Raw genomic sequence first — 20300 nt, 5'->3', positions numbered from 1 at the left:
AACTGCACATTCATCAAGTTCTGCAAGGCACCAGAATACTTTGTTGTTTGAGCTGAGCGTGAGCAAAAGGTATCAGACAAAAGTCAATGATCTTGGACCCTATGAATTGCGACCACAAGGGAGACCCTTAGAGCTCTCCTGGATCGCAGTGGGTCTGTGACCAGCACCTCCCCTGAGCTGGGACACCTCTCGGGTACCAAAACCCTTAAGGGTTTGATACGGATTTGGTTTTAAGCCAGAGCTGAGGGAAGGCCAGGGCGGAGCCAACTCCCTGGAGTCTCAATTATCACCTGTTGAGGAATGCGAAGGCATCGTGAGTATTTACTCTAAACTAGCTAGGTTCTCTCTCACCAGCTCTTTCTCTGCTTACTGGTGTGTGGGTACGTACTTCATTCTCCTGGATCCAAATACTTTTGTCTGTGTGTGTGTGTTTGTACATTTTGTGTTCATTCTATTGGGTCCAAATACCTTCGTTTCTGTGTGTGTGTTTGTACGGTTTGTGTTTGTGTGTGTGCATGTACATATGCATAAATTAAGATACCACGGAATAAGTTAGTGTGAATCTTCTCATCCTAGAATCTGTAAGTCACTACTTTATAACATCTTCTAAATTATTTTGTAAATAATCAATTGCTGTTATTTATGAATAAATCTAAAATTCCTGTTAAACCATTACCGTGTTAATACTTTCATCCGCGACACCAACCCTGTGCAAAGAGGCTCCCAGCGTTGCATTCAGGTTTCAGACATGGTCTCCAGAAAGAATATTCCCATTTTCAAAGCCAGCAGAAGAACCTGACTTCAAGGAAAGCAATGATGAGGAGAAAGCTGCTTGAAGCTTGCATGAGGCATTCAAACCATCTTGTGCTGGATGTAGTCCTCAGAGTTGACTAAATCACCCAAGTATGAGTAGGCAGCAGAGCTCTTGCTACCAGGCTACAGAAAGACCCTCATTGCTCAACTAAGCTGTCACCAAGCTGTTGCGCCTCCCAGAAGAAATCAATTTCGAAAAAAAGAACAACCTGGAGAGACAAAGTTACAATAAAATGGAAAATCCGGACCTTAGTGACAGCAGGAATTTATGACTTCGAGTTCTGTTCCCCCTATTCCAAACCTGCACTGAATTTACGACTGTTCAACTCGATGCTTCATCTGCGAAACGGCTTCGTCCCTGGCAGTCACATAACCAGGATTTTCATGTACAGAGCGATTTCACACTGAGGTGTTAATGAATTGATGACTCTGAGAAGCTTGGAAGTTATCAGACAAAAGGAGCTACAGAAGTGCTTAGCAGTGGTATTACACAGTGTGCAATTACTGCTAATCTATCTGGTATTCAAGACACCTGGGACCCAAAATAACCAAAATAAAGGCCACTTTCTTTCCTGCAAATTTTACTTAAATGGCTATTCTGCAGATCTCTAAACACTAGCAGAATTTAAAATTAAATGCCTCAGGAATATTCCACCAAAAAACTATTCTGTGTGTGATCTGGTGTCTGAAAAACATGTTCTTCCACGGGCTGACTTCCCTGTAAGGCGCGTCCAACGGTGTGACAAGGACTTTCCTTTTGCCTTTGGGGCAGCATGAAAACCCTGCAAGTGGTTGTGCCGCCACATCTCGTGTGTCTGGACCAAAGAACCTGGTCTATAAATGAGGGTCCCTCACTGTAATACCCATGACAGGATTTATCAGAATGGGAAAATGCAGATTATTGGTGGAGTAACTTCTAAACTGTTATTTTTAGTTCTGCCTAGAAAAGAGGGTAACAGTTGAAATAAGCATTTCAGATTTCACGTTTTGAAATCACAGATGGAATTTAAATACTCTGAAAATATATTTTTTCCCTTTTAGTATTCGTGAAGGAGACTGAAATTCACCTCTGTACTCCGACTGGGATAACAGCTATAGTTTCCCCAAATTACACAATTCTAAATTGTTCATAAGGTTTTAAATAGCTTTGAAAATACCTAGCAAGGATAATCTAGATAAAATACAAAGCAGAGAGCTCCAACATGAGTGGTCCAGCACTAAGGGAACTCTGGTTTACTACCAAAGGCTTTTCCCAGAAGACCTTTTAGCTAAACAACACATTTATGTAGAAATAATAACGATAAAAAAATTAAAACTCTTTCCTTGAATATGCATGTTCCTCTAATTGCTCTATGGGGAAAACGGGGTCCAAAGAGCATTGTCAGTCTAGTCTTTATATCTTCACTTTTAACAGCAAATAAAAAAAATGGAATTATAGAACCACGGAATACCAGGCTGGAAGGGATCTCAAGGATCGTCCGGTCCAACCTGCCTTGGCAAAAGCACAGTCTAGACAAGATGGCCCAGCCCCCTGTGCAGCTCAATCTTAAAAGTGTCCAGAGTTGGGGAATCCACCACTTCCCCGGGGAGATTATTCCAGTGGCTGCTTTTTCTCATTGTGAGAAATTTTCCTCTTGTGTCCAGTCGGAAGCTCCCCAGGAGTAACTAGTACCCATCACCCCTCCTCTTTTCCACGCGACTCCTTGTAAGAAGGGAGTCTCCATCTTCTCTGTAGCCTCCCCTTAAATACTGGAACAAGGTGATAAGGTCTCCCCTAAGATTCTCTTCTCAAGGCTGAACAAACCCAAGTCTCTTGGCCTTTCCCTACATGATAGGCTTCCCAGGCCCTTGATCACCTTTGTGACTCTAAAGACGGACCTTTTTTATTTTCATCAAGAAAACAGGTCTCCTATATTTCAACTGAAAACTCGAAAAGCTTTATGAAAGTAACCACGTGCACTGCCCAGAATTTTTCAGGGCCATAATACTGTAACTTGGACTTAAGCCACACTGAGTTTTCATCCTTGGATTTCCCCTATTATATTCAGGGAAACCCCTCACTAATGTATTTTCCGAACAGCTTCCATAGATAGATTACAAACTTAGAATTTGTCAAGATTTTTCCTTTTTCTTCCACAACAAAAATGAAGGATGCTTTTCTATTTTTGTCTTGTGAGTTTTTCCGCTCCTTTACAGATATTTTTTTTTTTCAGCATCACAGTAGTACTTGCTATATTTGAAATGAAAGCTGGTGCTATTAAAGCAAGTAACTGCTGTGGAAGTTCATTCCCCAATGCCAAATGAGCTGCTAGAAAGGCACTAGCTCCTGCATGGCAGAATCTCACCTTGTGACTGAAGAGATTTATAGTGTCTGATAAGCCAAAGCATTCAATATGCATCTCAGGGTGCAACTTGGGTTTCCTAAAGCGCTCTGAGACTAAGCCATTTTGTACTGGAGATGGTTAAATTAAATAAATGGATCCATTCTTCCCTTTCAGCTTTGCTAAATACTTTTCTGACCAGCAGGTTTTTAAGTACCACAACACTCATGCTTCTGGTGGGAGCGGGGAGAAAGGAAATGAAACAGGAAAAAGAAAAATTAAAATCTGCAAACTTCCATGGATGGAAGACTCGTTTCAATCATATCTGATCTCTCATTTCATGAACATAACACCTACAAATATTGCAGAGCGTTCTGTATAACAGATCAATATATAATTAGTAAAATAAAGAAAAATACAAATTAAAAAAAGTGAAGATTTTTGTGATGCTTCAACTACACCAGCTCCTTTCCTTCGGTCTCAGTTGCAATCTGAAAAGATGACCTGGTAACAAAGGCAGGTTGCTCACCATCTCTACTCGACTTCTTGCACCCATCCTGCTAACAAGGTGCCATCAGGCAACCAGAATTTACAGCCAGTTTGGGTTCACATAAGATCCGAGTTTCTTTTGAAGGCAAGCTTTGCATCTTACAAGCCCTGTCTCACCTTCCAGGTCCCTGAACCAAGTCTGCCTGGGTAAAGCACGGGCAGCAGATCAGTCAGTGAGGCTGCCTGCGAGTTTTCTGCTGGAGAGGTTGTGTGGATTAATGGAAAAAGTAACTGGTTTTCCTTTTTTTTTTTTTTTTTTTTTTTTTTTTTAATTTTGCCAAATAAATTTGTAGACATCATATGAATACTTACAGGCAAGAAACTTCAACTGAGCACACCCTTGTAAAACCGTAAAATTACCTCCATGTTAGCTATCAGACACAGTTTTTCATGGAAACAGAGCTAAAAGAAAGCCAAAGAATTTCACGTATATTATTCTCTTAAGGAAAACTTTTTTTTTTTTTTTTTAAAGTGTTTGGTCCTGGAAAATGTGCTAGTGGAGTTGACTTTCTCAGGCTTTGGCTTTTGGGTAAGGAAACACTCTTGACGTAAAAATTATTTGGTCCAGTGACATGATGTGAGAAATGTAAGTGGAATTCCCCAGACTAGACCTGGCATGGGACGAGCCCTACTAAAATGAATTTCCTTCAGTTTATCCTCTTCCTTCTTAGGACTGCTCCACGGATTTGCTGGCATCTGTAAGACCCTGGGAAGACCAGAGTAGCTCCTTGTGGTCGGTTGACCTTGGCCATCTGCTAGACCCGCACCCAGCTGCTCTCTCACTCCCCCTCTTTAACAGGACAGGGGGTAGAAAATTAGATGGAAAAGCTTGTAGGTTGAGAAAAAGACATGGAGATCACTTACCAATTACCGTCATGGGCAGAATAAATGCAATGATTTTATTTTTTTTCATTAAAATATTTAAAAGAATTAGTAATAACTTGATAATCTGGTCTATAAATCCAGATTTTTATAACTCTATTGGAATTTCACCAGAAGCATACTAACAATTGTTCTATTTTGATCAGACTTAGTAAAACACCAGATAGATTAACAATAATTTCACAGGTCCATATACAAGATGTGCTGGCTTTTATCCATGTTAAAATCAAAAAATCAAAAATAAGCCTCTTCCAGTCCAACATCAACTCCTTTAACTGCAGGAAAACCCATGATTGTTCTTCGTGCAGTATGAAATCAGCACTTTTTGCAAACTTCTTAACTCACATCCACCAGCCATGTTCACCATCTCTTTGGGAAAGAACCAGAGGAGATGACCTACCCAAAGTTTACCGGTGTATCTAAAGACTTGCTGTTGTTCCTGCTGTATTTAGTGCTGGCGCAGCCTCACCTTGAATACTGTGTGCAGTTCTGGGCCGTACGAGTTAAGAAGGATGTGAACATCCTTGAATGCATCAGACAAGTGTAACAAAGCTGGTGGAGAGGGTGGAAGGAATGTCCTATAAGGAGTGGCTGAGGACTTTGGGTTTGTCTAGTTTGGAGAAAAGGAGGCTGAGGGGTGACCACGTGGCTCTCTACGGCTTCCTGAGGAGGGGATGTGGAGAAGGAGGTGCTGAGCTCTTCTCCCTGGGATAGTGACAGGACACATGGGAATGGTTCAAGGCTGCACCAGGGAGGTTTAGACTGGACGTTAGGAAGCATTTCTTCACCAAAAGTTGGTCAAACACTGGAAGAGGCTTCCTAGAGAGGTGGCCCATGCCCCAAGCCTGCCAGTGTCTAAGAGACATTTGGACAATGCCCTTAACAACAAACTTTAATCTTTAGTCAGCCCTGAAGGGTCAGGCAGCTGGACTAGACGATCATTGTGGGTCCCTTCCAACTGAATTATTCTACTAGGACATGACTCCAGCCTTGTGATGCAATATTCACAAGGAATAAGTAAGTCACTGAAAACTCGTATGATTTCATCCACTTTTACTTACAGTATAATAAAAATAATAGTGTTCAGTAATATGGGGAACCTTAATCCTGGTCCATGAGCACTTGAGTTAAATGCTAGAACTAAACTTAAGCAGCGCTTCCATTAAGAAATGAGCTAAAACTACTCTGTTGGCTTGACGAGCATAATATGGCTTGGAAGTAATTCATTAACATGGAATTGAATTAACACTGCTTTCAGCTATTCAGCCTAAGTTCTTGCAAATGTCAAAATTTCTATGTTCCTTCAGGTTGTATTTCATCTGAAGGAAAGGAGGAGCTGGAGACATGTGAAATTTCTGACAGGCTGTTGATTTTCCGTATGGATGAAGCATGTTTGAAAACTCAAAACTTGACTGATCTGCTGAAGCACATTCTCTGACAGACAATATAAAATCAATGCATCACATATTAAGAGGTTTTTTGGCGTGTAAGAGTTTTTGTTTGTGTGGGAGGTAGCGGGGGGATTGCTTTATTTTCTGTCATCGAAAATGAACAGCCTTACCTTAAGGTTTTTATAAACTGTCATCTTTAATCAGACACACACAGTAAGACTGTCAGTCCTCATAAAGCATCGGGGGGAAAAAAAAAAAAAAAGCACGAAATATGAAGCTGTTCCCCATCCCATTCCTGTGCGTGTGCCCCGCTTCTGCAATGGCCTCAGTCAGAACTAAACCTTTTCTTAGCAGTGTCACAACAACAAGCTTTTCTGAAATGTGTCTTTATAATTCAGCGACAGAGACTTTATGAGAGCTTGTCAAAAAGAAAAGAGTTAGGATTCGCCTGCAAGAAACATTCATTCCCGCTGTTGACAGATATAAAGTACTAAATGTCAACAGCAAGGGACTCGTCAACTAAATGTCTTCTAAACACTCATTAAACCAGGGGGAGAAAAAAATTCGGTAGGTGGGTGTCAAATTGCTCCCTTAAGATTTCGATTCAGGTCAATTGAAGTAAACAGCGAGTGTATGAGAAGTTGCATCAAGCATCTGTCACGCTGAAGGACGAGCATTAACGATTCCAAAATAAAGATGCCAGTATTAAGCATCACGGTGAGTACCGGCACCGTAACGAGAACCAGGCGTCGAGATTTCCTGATCCGAGCCCCGTTTGTTTCCCCGCACGGCAGAGGCACCACCTCCCTCCCTCCAGAGCCTCCCCCTCCCAAGGGAAGATACTGCCTGCCTTGCAAAAGCAAGGTTTAGATTAACTAAGTGATATTTTTTGCCTCTCTTTGAAGATAAGGGATATGTCTGAATGTGAGACTGAAAAACCAGTATTCATGGAATTTGGGTGGTTATATTTTTAGGGGGGCACTGACTTTAGAAGTTTGTAACTAGTGTTTTCCTGTGTACGTAACAGCATCTCGGACTTTTTTTTTTTTTTTTTTTTTTTAACTGAACTCCTTCTCCTCTGAATATTATTCAGTCTGAAACACAAACTTTAAGCAGTCAATAGTATAAGTTCCCTTTCCCAACTCAAGTCGGTTTTATTGATTTCTCTAAGATCAAGTATTTTAGGTTTGATTTCAGAAAGCTAGAGACATCAGCCTTCATTATTTAGCACTGTCTGTGCCCTAAGATTATTTGACATTTTTTATTTACTTTAATAATAATATATACCCCTTTGATTCATAAAATACCACCTATTGTTCTTAACCTACTTAATAACATTTAACATAGTCTAGGCCTACTATATGTAACAAATGAACTAATCGACTTTTCACACTCCTTTTGCTTCCCAAATAACACATATTATCAAATAGTCATTTTAGAGCACACAACCACAAGATAATACAGTGTGTTTTAAAATCAGATTAGTTGTTCATTATTACAGCTGTACAAATAAAAGGGATTATCAGCGAGGTACACCCGGGCTCTGAGTTATCCACACAGTTTAGTCTCAGTCACAGTTAGGGGTTATGAACACTGTTCAGCTGCACCATCAGCCGATGCCCACAATGACCAAAGGACTTAGATGCCCCAAAGGAACCAATGACAACTTGGCCATCCCCTTCCAATTTCCCAATTTTTCCAAATAAACAGAAGATTTAAATACTACATACAGTACCTTTTACCTTGACATATCCTGAATTAAACAGAATTATTCCCAAAGCAGGGAAAACTAAACCATCACTGCTAAAACGTACGTACCCACGTGTATGTACAGATTCTGTCCATTGTGTACCTCCCCCAAGGACAGGTTACTGGTGGAGTTTGAAACGTGACCTTCAGCAGAGCTGATTGCTACCACTTGGTGAGGAACATGCTGGTATCAATAGGCAGCACAAGGAAATTACTATCCTCCTTGATTATTCCCTAAAGCATTTATTTTATTTATTGAAAGTGCAATCACTCTTTTATTAGCACTAACATAACTGGAAGAAACAGGAAATTCCAAAAATGTTATCAAGTAAAAAGCTACTGCTTTAAATGACGGAGACCAGTATAAATGAGCATAATCATTTAACTGTTAATTTAAAATGTCAAATTACTACCTGATCTCTTCCCCCTACTCTGATCAATCTGAAATACCAAGAACAAGCCAACTTTGCAGTGCCTTGGACCACGCACACACCTGAGCGTTACGCTTTAGTCTTCACATCTCAAACACCATCAGCACAGTCAAATCAGTAATTTTGCCTTTCCTTCTTTCTTTTTTTTTTTTTTTTTTTTCTTTTCTTCTTTCTGGTACTTTAATAAATTAACACTTTGTTTTTCACTTTCCAGACTTTGAAATCAGAGGCAGCGGTTAGTGGCACGGTGCAGTCCTTCCCACCTGGCAAAGGGAAGATCCCCCCCGGACAGACACTGCCCATTCGACAGGGAGGTGGAGCGTGCCCAGTCCATTTACCCTCTCCAGTCCACTTCTTCACAAGGACACAATTTTGCTCAAAAAGCGACTGCTTCTTCCAAATCAATGAACATTTTACATTCTCTTCCATCCTACAACCCTTTTAATTGCTCCTTGATCTTAATGAAGTGTGGCTGATATTAATAAATGGATGCCCCCGCGGCCTTCTTGCCCAATATCCAAACAACGTTCAACTGAGCGAGCATCAGCGGGGCTTTCATGATTCCAAACACCATCATCCCCTCCATCTCCAGTCCCTCCTGTCCCTCCCCCTGAAGCTTCAAGACTGCAGACATCTGTTCTTCAATTGTCTGGTAATAAACATACTCTATAAAGCATATGTAAAATGATTATTACCCTGAAGAGCCAAGTGCCTTTCAAATGCCAGCTGAAACAAATAAACATTAAAAAAAAAAAAAAAAATCCCCACCAAACAAATGTTACAACAGACATCACTCAGGCTGTTCAATATTCCACAGTGTAAGGGCTTCAGTATTGGTCCCGCATGTTCCCTTCCTCCAACGGGAGACGTTAGTCCACAGACCAGTAACACCAGAGCTTTCACGATCCAAGCAGATGCTGGTTAGCACTGAAGGATGAAGAAAGCAACTGGACTATTTTGGTAACTTTTATACTTTGACACCTCCCGCAATATGTAATTAAGGAAAATCAGATGTGTATTCCTCTTCAATTTGTAAGTGCAATTAGTTTTCATATGTAGTTAGTAAAATCTATTCCCAGGAATCACCTCTGCTAGAATACCCACTTGTCTTCCAAAAATTCACCGTTCGTTTATTACGTGTGCGGTGGTGTCATTAAGTCCTGGTAATTAATCTGGGGCTTGGTGCGTCTCAATTGTCCTAGTGGAAATCAGGGACCCACATCCCAAATGACATAACATCTCACTTCCCAGCCCTGGCTTGCTGCTCTGACTGAATCTGAGGGAAGAAAGACTTTGAAAACCATTTATATGTATTCGCCCTTACGCTTTCCACCTTTGTAAGTTCAGAGCTTCTCTAAACAAGCTTTTGTTACTGGACATAGGGGGGTTAACTTACAGCCCCCTGAAAGCTTGCTGACTCTATGTTCTTCAAAAGGATCCGGAGCCAAGCTCAACCTCAGTTTGTAAATAAAAAAGGCTCTAAAAAAAGGCTAAAAAAAAAAAAAAAAAAAAAAAAAAAAAAAGCCATTATAACCAGAAAACTTAACGCTGTGATTGTGCAATTCTCTGATGTGATAGACAATGACACTTTTCATATCAGAAGTACAAAAAAAAAAAAAAAGGAATTCAGACTGATGAATATGAATGCTGTGGTTACAACTCTCCACCTAACATTACTGTGCTGAATTACATTTTAAAGCCATCATTTAATGCGATGCTCAGGCTTTAAATCATCATGCCAGTGCCTGGTTTCTCAGTGATCCAGTTAGCTTAATACTTTTAGAAGCACTCAGCTTTCTAATAAAATCAGCTAGCCCATACAGTGCTAAAACTTCTCTGTCAACATATTTATGTGAACTTGATACAAAAAAACCCAACAAAAAACCCCAACCAAACCTTCTAAATAAAATATTGATCATTTTGAATTCAAAACAAATTTGTTTTAAGTCTGTACAAGCGACATCAATGAAAGATGATTGAGGCAGGCCATAAAGAACCTCAACAACAAATGGAAAATAAAGTAAGTGAAAACTTCACACCTTTGCAGCAATTACCTTCTTGAGAGCTTGAGACTTAATAGAATAATGTCTAGAAAATGGCAACAAAGATCTAACCAACGAGGAATGCACACATAAGATGTGCTAAAAATTATTGCAAATGTCAATGTTTTAGCAAATCCACCATAGTCAGCATTTTACAACCACAGACAGCATCGTACAGCAAATTTTAACAGGAGCCAAAGGGTAAAGTCAGTTTACTGGTAGCACAGGTCATTGCTATTGGCTCCCATCAGGAACAGAATTCCCTGTAGGGGATTATTATCAGCAAAATAAATCCAGTCCTATGGTCATCCCAGATACCCCATGCATCACGCACACGCCGAGGCTGAAAATCATGGGTTAAATTTACGACAGCAAGGACTCAAGCATCTACTCTGTCCATCATTAAAGTAGGTAAAATCACATTTAAATAGTTTCTACAGTCTTCACCTACACCCAAATTCACCGCGTTCTGCAGCGAGGAAAGGGTAAGCTGGGTCACGGAATATTTTCCTTCTCTTCGTACAGTTATTGATGAACTACTCAATGCAAGGGAGTTAAGATGTTGCAGATGGTTGGCATGAAAAATATATTGTACGCAGATACCTTAATCTTGATGCAATTATTTTTTATGAGGCAAATTATTTCTACTGCCTATCTTGCAAGCTGGTAATGAAAGTGAAGTGTTTGTGAGAAGTGCTATTTAAAGCAGAGCACTCGTGTTTGACTCGGATGGCAAAAGAAGAGGGAAAAATTAAGCAGAAAGGCAGATAGAAAGAAGTATTTTCACCAGTTTCTACATCAGAGTGAAGTATCTCATCAATAAAAATAAGAGCATCACCACCTGTGCTTGAAAGAAGCCTGTAAATTCATTAAAGATTAAGAGATTGACATCCGTACCATAGTGGTCATACCTTGAACAGCAGACTGCATCTTGACCATCGTCCTTCTTTTCTCATAATAAAGTGGCTGAAATCTATAAATCATGCCACAGCAATATTTTTTTTTTAGCATATTTCTTTTGTTTAAAAGAGACAGAGGTTGAAACAAAATATGCTTATGAAATCCGTTCCATTATGGACATCTAGCAATAAATGAAGAGTACACACAACCCCTTTTTCAAGGGAAGATCTTAATCACTGTAATAAATCTTAGTATGTCCTCACAACAGGTGCTGTTCTCAAGATTATCCCAATATCTAGTGTCATGACATCAGAAATCTAAATTTAGAGGAATTCATACACTTTCCATTTGCATTTTTAAGTCGCAAATGAGCGCAGTTCTCAGCTACCAAGACGTCACTCAGGATATTCCTTCCACAGGGGATCAGACTCCAATTACTTTTTATTAGTGTTTTACTATTGCTTGCTTTTAGCATCTGAGAGACATGCCCTGTTGCTTCATGATAGTGAGTAATACAAACAGAGCCAAGGAGGGAAACGCTCTCTAAAGGTTCTAACACCGAACGGGGAAGGACATGTCCGACGATAAAGGGAAACCCAGCAAGGAAAAAAAGCAGAGGTGGAAGATTGACGTTAACCGAGAAAAACAGTATTTAATTCTGGCAAAACTAAGATGACGAACTGTTAGATTACAAAGTAAAAAGAGCAAAATTAAAGTATCAGAGGTGAATGACTTGGTGAGAAAAGGCTTATTAAAAGACTTGCTCTGTTTTAAAGTTCCAGCAGTCCGTGATGCGCTGTGAAGATTTTAGTAACTGGCACAGCACTTTAGATCAGACATTTTATTTGCAATCCACAAACCATACTTGTTTTATCAAAGAATGAACTTACCTTGCAGTTCATAAAGCATCCTTCTGACTTTTTAATAAGCATAAGAGACGGTCAGGGATAAACAATTTGTGACAGGCTGCAACTAAACTTTTCCCAGCTTGGGTCAATAATAAATTACATTGTTCAATGAAACGGGGTCACCCAGGCAAGCAAACCCACTTGGTGTGCTAGTTAGTTTTGGAAAAGATTAAAGAGCACTGGCAACAAATTCAACTAGTGATTACTTTTTACACGTGTGCACAGCAACAACTTTACAGCAAGCCAAATGCTGTGGGATGCTATCTCAGAAGTGGCAGCGTAGCCATGAAGAAAGGTTAATTCTATTTCTTCTAATTATTTTGCATCTGTAGAAATATATAGAAAGTCTTACTTACCTGAGGAGGGGATGAAAGATGATGGTAATGTTCCTGGCTCCCGGCTTGCAGACAAACTTGGATCCTCCACCTTCAATTAAGTTATCATCTGGTCCTCCTGGAAAATAACATGAAACACATTGTCTAACAGATCTGAACATCGCTTGATTTTTAGCTAGTAAGTGATAATTAAACATTTAGGTCTGTCTGTAAAGGCTTCGTTCCTGGTGGAAGATTAGTAATTAATGTGATGATACACCCTTTCTATCCTCTCTCTGCGTAGGCTAAGTACTCCTAATGCAACAGGAACAACACAGATAGTATTTAGACGCTGCTTTAGGCTCCTCTTTCCATAGTTAGCGACAGTATTGCAGAAAGACTGGTAAATGCAGGTGCCCTACAGCACAGGACCCAGTTACAACTGCTGAATTGTTTCCAGGCCCCATCAGGTGAATTTATCAGTTGGGCTGAAGTCCAACGTCCTGGACTGGAGGTGTTAACACGACACCCATCACACAGAGGAGAGATGCCCAGATACCACTAAGAGACTTGAGCCTCATGACTCTTCAAGTGTCACCCCACTGACAGATGGGGACCTCCAGCCTCAAGTTTCAGTGACTTTAGCAACTATTGGAATGGCCCAAAACTGAACACACAACACTTGAGCACAAACTGAAATCATCCTTTCTGAAAAGCACAAAGGCCTTCATCTTGTGTAATAAACACCCAAAGCCTTGTCGATGTGGCTAAGATGTATTTTTCAAGCACACAGTGCTTGGAGAGGGTTTTAACAGGAGCATTTCACTGAATTTTCCCGCTTCCACATTGCCGCATGGAAGACTCCTGCACCTCCGAGTGATGATGCCACCACTCAATCCCTTGGAAGGCAGCTTGGTTTTGATTGTGACATGACACGTTAACTTATTTATTACGTTTACAGGGTCTCTCAGGAGTCCATGTCCTACACCAAGTGCTGTAATTCCCTGGCAGAAGTCCCATTTGCGTTACAGTTCCAGTTGTGTACAAACAGGCTCTCAGCTATGGGAAAAATAAACTTGCTGAGTTTGGCACGTTCCTTGGTAGTAAAACAAGCCCAGAGAGCGTTATTTATACACTTCAGGCCCAGACTGCAGGACTTTCAAGTGGCATGAAAACACCCACCTGTGTGTCATTACATTCAAACCAAAGTCGCTTCCACAGGTAACTCCTGACACTAAAACACTTTAAATTAGGATAGAGAGAGAGAAAAAATGGAGCAGGGCAAATCTCAAGTTTCCTGGAACCCTTGTGTTTCCCGATAGCAACAAAGCCCACTTGTTACCCTTCCAGAAGAGAACGTTTTTTGGAGAACAAGACAGATGCCCCACACGTAAGCAAATGACAACATCATCTCATTCTGAAATCAGCAGCAATTCTGAACATAATCCCTTGTATTTTGGTGACGCTCCCTTGTCACAAAGCACAGACCATCATCTTGCTGGTATCATCTGACAAGTAACTCTAATCAAGTAAGTTTTTTGGCTAAGAACCTTAAATAACCCAAAATACAAACTTAGGCAAAGTCTGTGTATCCCAAATATTATCAAGTTCTTTTAATTTTGGATGTGAACGCTCCTTAATGATTGAATAATAATAAATACAGAACCTAATCACATTATTGTGATAGCTTTATAGGCAGGAAAATGACAAAGTACTTGAAATCAAAACACCACCAGCAGATTATTGAATTTTTTGACCCTGACATCTGTCTGCCTCAGAACGAGAAGAAGAATGTCTCCAAATTGGAAAGTACGAGGAAGAACGCAACTGATGAGTAAGTGACTCCAATCTTCTTTTCAAAGTGAAGTTTCTATGCTTTAGGCCATTACCTCCAGCCAATCTACAAAAACAAAATAAAAGCTCTTCGATGACTTGATTTAATTGACCTTCCTGTTAACCTCACAGCAACGTCCAAGGACCCAGCAGGTCACCGGTGCCAGACCTTCCACACCCTAAATGGTCCTTCCAGGTCTGAAGCGTTTTGTACAAAAATTCACAGCACTGGTATAGATTCAAAGATGCTGTTTCGGTGCCCCAGAAAAAAAAGGACAATGTTAAATTCCCTGTGGAGCGGGAAATCCACACGTACATCCTCTGGATATCAGCAGTCGCATTATTTCCATAAGCTGACTCAGCTCCCCCAATGCCCCATTAGGACTCGAAGCTTCGCGATAAATCCTACACTAACAGAAGGCCTCAGGAAGTGCGAAAAAGCAGCTGAGAACAGAGTTCATAAAGCTTTACTGGTTGTAATTAGAAAGAAGTAGCTCTTAAAAAAAAAATTAAAAAAAAAAAAAAAAGTGCACGGATTTCATTTTGCCTTTTAAAAAGTTAACTTGCACAATGTGACAGTTTAATCGTGCAAAAAAGAGGCACAACTTCTAGGAAAAGAAAATTATTCATTTCCCCTATTAATGTCAGACCCTGTAATTTCCAGTGGGGTCTGTATCGTAACTGACTTATTGAAGAATTCATCCAAGCATGAACTACTGAGGCATGAACTAGGAAATACAGACTCAAATTAAGAAAGGAGTGTTATTCTTGTTACAACAAGTCACCCTGCACTAATCAATATTATTGACTGGGATGAACTCCATAGCAAGGAATAAAACAATCTGTCTTATCTGCTTGGCCATATTATGCGAGATTTGAGAAAAACAGAACACTGGCACCAAGAGAAAAATAAGCTTTTACATCTTCTCCCCTCTTAGCTTTCAATTAATAATAACGAATGCTCTGCATGTAGGTGTAAGCTACGGGGAAAAGTAATTTTGTTTGTATTTAAATATTTTACCTTGAGAAATACACTGAGATGTAAATCTTGTTCCTGACGATGCCTTGTACATACCAACAACTTGCTAATGCCGGCAGCCTGCGCTGCACCTCTTACCGTCACCTCCCCTGACCCGCCACCGTACCTTGACGGACCCAGAATCACGTTGCCACAGCCAGACATCAGCACAGCTCCGGTCCTGTACAGCCCCAGCACATACAGATCCTGCCATTTACCACCATTTCCAACACCAAAGTTTTGTTATATGTGGAAGAAGCCCAAATGGAAGCAAGGGAAAACTTATGATGCCTTTGCCTGTATATCTGAGTGCAAATCTCCGGTGGAAATTCCCCCTGATGACATCAAGGTCTGAAATGGGCATCTACATAGATCAGCCAACATGATACCTCCACTCCAGGAAACACTCTGTGCTGGAGAGCCAACAGGCATCTCCACAAAAATCCACTATTCTTAAACCTACATGTATCTACATAAAAATACACCTCGTTCTGATTGACTCCTCCCAAGAGCATCTCTTGCAGGGAGGTGAACGATCAGGCATCCAAAGAAATCAACACCAGGCAGACCCACAGAAAGCAGGTAGCAGGTGAAGGAAGAGCGGACAAAATGCCCGGTGGTTTGTTGTTTTTTACTCCTTACCAAAATGATTATCAGAGAGGCAGTTTGCATTGTCTCTCCAACAACAAAGCACGCAAACACTCTACGGCTGGGTGTCCCGGACGAGCAGACTCCGCGAGAAGAAAACTATCTGCCTCATTAGGAAAAAAAGAGCTGTAAAACCTAATTCCGAGTGAGCACTGAAGAGTTTCAACTCTATGTAAGTGCTCAAGTTTATTGCCATGACAGCTCACGGTAAGCACTTACTACGGGACTAACCATCCATGCTCACCCCCGTACAACATCAGGTTGTACACAGCATTCCAATAACCATCTGGACCGAGTACACACCATTGCTTCAGCAATGCCACACTACAGAAATCCTTCACTTAGGTTGCAGAGTTTGGGGTTTTTGGGGGGTTGGGGTTTTTTTAGTGTAAGGCAAGAAACCGTAATATCCACATTTCATAGGCACTAGGAAAATAACATTAATTTTCACAGGCAACCGAAAAGGGTGGCCAAGAAAGCCAACGGCGTCCTGGCTTGTGTGAGAAATAGCGTGACCAGCAGGAGCAGGGAGGTGACAGTCCCCTGTGCTCGGCACTGGTGAGGCCACACCTGGAGGGTTGTGTCCAGGTTTGGGCACCTCAATCCCAGAGAGATCTGGAGGGGCTGGAGCGAGGGCAGAGGAGGGCAACGAGGCTGGGGAAGGGCTGGAGAATCAATCCTGTGAGGAGCCAGGGAAGGAGCTGGGAGTGTTCAGGGTGAGGAGGAGGAGGCTGAGGGGAGCCCTCATCCCTCTCTGCAGCTCCTGACAGGACATTGCAGAGAGGCTGGGGCTGGGCTCTGCTCCCAGGGGATCAGGGACAGGACAAGAGGGAACGGCTGGAAACTGCCCCAGGGGAGGGTCAGGCTGGGCAGGAGGAGAAAATGTTTCCCAGCAAGAGTGGTGCGAGAGTGGAACAGGCTGCCCAGGGAGGGGGGAGTCCCCATCCCTGGGGGGGTTCAGGGCCGTTGGGATGAGCTGTGGGGGATGTGGGGTAGGGGAGAACTTTGTAGAGTCGGGCTGAGGGTTGGACTCGATGATCCCGAGGGGCTTTTCCAGCCTGAATGACTCTGGGATTCTGTGAAAGTACTATTGTTGAAGTAATTCTTTCTTAAGAGCACCAGCTTGATGATTTAATCTCTCTAGTAATAAATTATGAGACCAACAAAGAAAAAGAAGAAAAACTTTGAGGTGAAGTGAAATTTGTCAAACAGTTAATGATATCCTCATGCTGTGCTGGCAATGAAGTGTGCCCACCTGAATACTGCTGCAAGTGGGAGTCAGAGACAGGTCCATTAGTAACGCAGCTGAATGTTTCTGAAATGGAGCCTAAAATGTCATGCTTCAATATGAAAAGGCATTAGATTACCAAGAAAGCTCGAATCTCTGCATGTGTTTAAAAGTCTGAACAAACATTAAGACTGCTTCAACTTTTCCATTCTGCTCAGTATTTTAAAAACTGAAGTATTCATCATGGATATTCTGGGTTTGATGCTAACATCCTGTTATCTCCATAGAGAGCAGCTCTCAGAAGAACGATGACATGATTTCTTGTCCCAGAAGTGATCTCCCCAGAAAAACGGGAGTTTCTTCTGCTAGGAAGTAACCGGAGCTCAGAGCTGGCACCACAATTTGAGGTATATCTGGACTTTATTTACATCATGAGGAAAACATACTGAAACACGCGATAGAAATGTGAAATATTCACATTTTTCAGAATTCTCGGAAAGCTCTGCGTATTAATTAAACAACTTATTGGTATGCCTATACCTATTTTGTGTACTGAAACAATACTGAAGGCAAACCTGAAGTTAGATACACCCCATCACACAAATCACAGATCCTCATTTAAAGACAAAACCTTGGAACACACTTCAAGGAGTTTCCTGATGGGTAATTGTGCAATGAATGAAATTCTGGTTACTTCTATAAGCAGGGACTGCAATATCTACAGAAAAAGCTTGATCCTAATTTGTAAAAAATGATCATAGTGAGACTTACCCTGCGATTTCCTCATATATCAAGATATCTCTATCACCAAATTAAAAAACCCCAAACCAACCACCAAACAAAAACCACACAAAAAAACCCACACACACACAAAAAAAGAGACAATAATGGTCTTCATATTTCCTTTTCCTAGGGTTTTTGGTTTTGTTTTGTTGGGCTTTTTTAAATTGAAACAATTTTCTCCAGAAAGGTCCGAGATTTGTATTAAAGTTTTTACTCCTCAACATCATATTTGAAGAAAATCACACACCACTCCCTCTCTTGATCTGTTCCTTGAAGGACATGAAGACATTAGAGAAGAGGTAGCTCAGCATGTTATAAGAAACTCCTTGCACCTTTTAAAATCATAGTAATTTTTTTTTTTTTTTTTAAACAGTGTAAGGAAAACTCTATCTCTAGTAAGAGTACTTTTAAAAGGGAAGATTTCTTACAACTGTCACTTCAGAGCACCATAACACATTACCTAATTCTTTCAGAGTTGTATCTATCTGAATGTTTTTTATCATAGAATCACAGGATGGTTTGGGTTGAAAGGGACCTTAAACCCCCCTGCCCCGGGCAGGGCCACCTTTCCCCAGCCCAGGCTGCCCAAAGCCCCGTCCAACCTGGCCTTGAACCCTGCCAGGGAGGGGGCAGCCACAGCTTCTCTGGGCAGCCTGTGCCAGGGCCTCACCCCCCTCACAGGGAACAATTTCTCCCTCAGATCTCATCTAAATCTCCCCTCTGTCCGTTTAAACCCGTTCCCCCTCATCCTATCCTTACACCCCCTGATGACGAGTCCCTCCCCCCGTTCCTGCAGCCCCTTTCAGCCCTGGGGGGCCGCTCTAAGGTCTCCCCGGAGCCTTCTCTTCAGCTGAACCTCCCAACTCTCCCAGCCTGTCCTCACAGAAAGCTCCAGCCCCCCCAGCATCTCCGTGGCTCCTCTGGCCCCGCTGGAGCAGGTCCGTGTCCTTCTGCTGTTGGTGCCCCAGAGCTGGACCCAGCCCTGCAGGGGGGTCTCCCAGAGCGGAGCAGAGGGGGAGAATCCCCCCCTGGCCCTGTGCCCACCCTGCTCTGGGTGCAGCCCAGCACACGGGGCCTCTCTGGGCTGCCAGCACACATTGCTGGCTCACAGGCAGTTTTCCATCCACCAACCCCCCCAAGTCCATCTCCTGGGGGCTGCTCTCCATCCACTCCTCACCCAGCCTGGGTTTGTGCATCTTCAGTCCCAATACACTTTAAATCCTACTCTTCTGGTTTTGGCTGGGATGGAGTTGATTTTCTTTGTGGTGGCTAGGGTGGGGCCATGTTTTGGATTTGTCCTGGAAACAGTGTTGATCATTCAGGGATGTTCTAGTTGTCCCTGAGCAGCTCTCACACAGAGCCAAGGCCTTTTCTGCTCCTCACCCCACCCCACCAGCGAGTGGCTGGGGGGGCACAAGGAGCAGGGAGGGGACACAGCCCGGACAGCTGACCCCAACTGACCCAAGGGATGTCCCAGCCCGTACGGCGTCATGCTCAGCCTGTAGAGCTGGGGGAGGAAGAAGGAAGGGAGGGACGTTCAGAGTGATGGTGTTTGCCTGCCCAAGTGCCTGTTACGTGTGTTGGAGCCCTGATGTCCTGGAGCTGGCTGAGCGCCCGCCTGCCCATGGGAAGTGGGGAATGAATCCCTTGGTTTGCTTTGCTTGTGTGCGTGGCTTTTGTTTTACCAATTAAACTCTCTTTATCTCAATGAGTTTTCTCACTTTACCCTTCTGATTCTTCCTCCCATCTCACCAGGCAGTGAGTGGCTGCGTGGGGTTTATTTGTCATCTCAGGTTGAACCATGACACCTACTAGACAAAAAACTTTTCAGACGCAAAGATATCTGGCTAATAAGTAAACCCCTTTTCAAAACATCCAAGAAACATTAATGTGGTCACAACAGAACCAGCAAGCACCTGAAAACTATGAGTACCACAGGCAAACCTCCCCTCTTCGCTCTCTTCCCCTCCTATCCCCTGTGTTAGTACAGGACAACTTCACTAATCTCTCCATGACTGCAAACTTTTCAGCTAAACAGGTTCCACGCAAGTAGTGCACAATTCTTTGGCACCTCTTTGTGATCAAAGCGTCCTTCCTAGTGAGCCACTTCACGTTAATCTATGCAACCATAAAAAGAATAAAGAAATAAGCTTTGAAGACACAACAATCAAGCAATCAACACAGCTTGCAAATCAATGCCACCTCCTCTACTCTGAGCATCAGAGCAAACTTACAGGAGAAAAGGAACCAGTTTAGATGTTACAGTCCCTTCCCAAAAGTTCTTGATTATGTGGAGATCAACAACATAGTTATTACCTGCACACCATCTTCAAGGTATGGAAATACAGATTTTCATTTAGTGTGAAAGGGAAGAAAGCAAGAGCTGCCCAAAGAGAGAAAAGCAGGTTATTATAAAACAACTCAATACAAAAAAGTGATTGATCTGTGCTATTACAGAACAATAACTATGGAGTTTTATAATGGAATTCT

The 20300-nt window shown here is 42.0% G+C and overlaps 1 protein-coding gene and 1 long non-coding RNA gene across 2 annotated transcripts in view; one reads left to right on the top strand and one right to left on the bottom strand.

Moving 5' to 3' along the window:
* The window catches only part of EXOC4 (exocyst complex component 4), a 421183-nt gene that overhangs the window by 208944 nt on the left and 191939 nt on the right, over positions 1 to 20300 (bottom strand). The window contains exon 10 of the mRNA XM_026868343.1: positions 12343 to 12439. Coding sequence (XP_026724144.1) covers positions 12343 to 12439 — 97 coding nt within the window. The remainder of the gene's footprint in view (positions 1 to 12342; positions 12440 to 20300) is intronic.
* Positions 1659 to 19325, top strand: LOC113491432. The gene is made up of 3 exons (XR_003400401.1): positions 1659 to 1669; positions 3854 to 3856; positions 19239 to 19325. It is a non-coding gene; the product is annotated as an uncharacterized LOC113491432 (long non-coding RNA).

Source organism: Athene cunicularia (assembly GCF_003259725.1).
Source record: "Athene cunicularia isolate RWA chromosome 1 unlocalized genomic scaffold, athCun1 chr1_part2, whole genome shotgun sequence".
Classification (NCBI taxonomy): Eukaryota; Metazoa; Chordata; class Aves; order Strigiformes; family Strigidae; genus Athene; species Athene cunicularia.
Note: the sequence above shows the minus strand (reverse complement) of the source record. Positions and strands in the feature narration are given on the sequence as shown.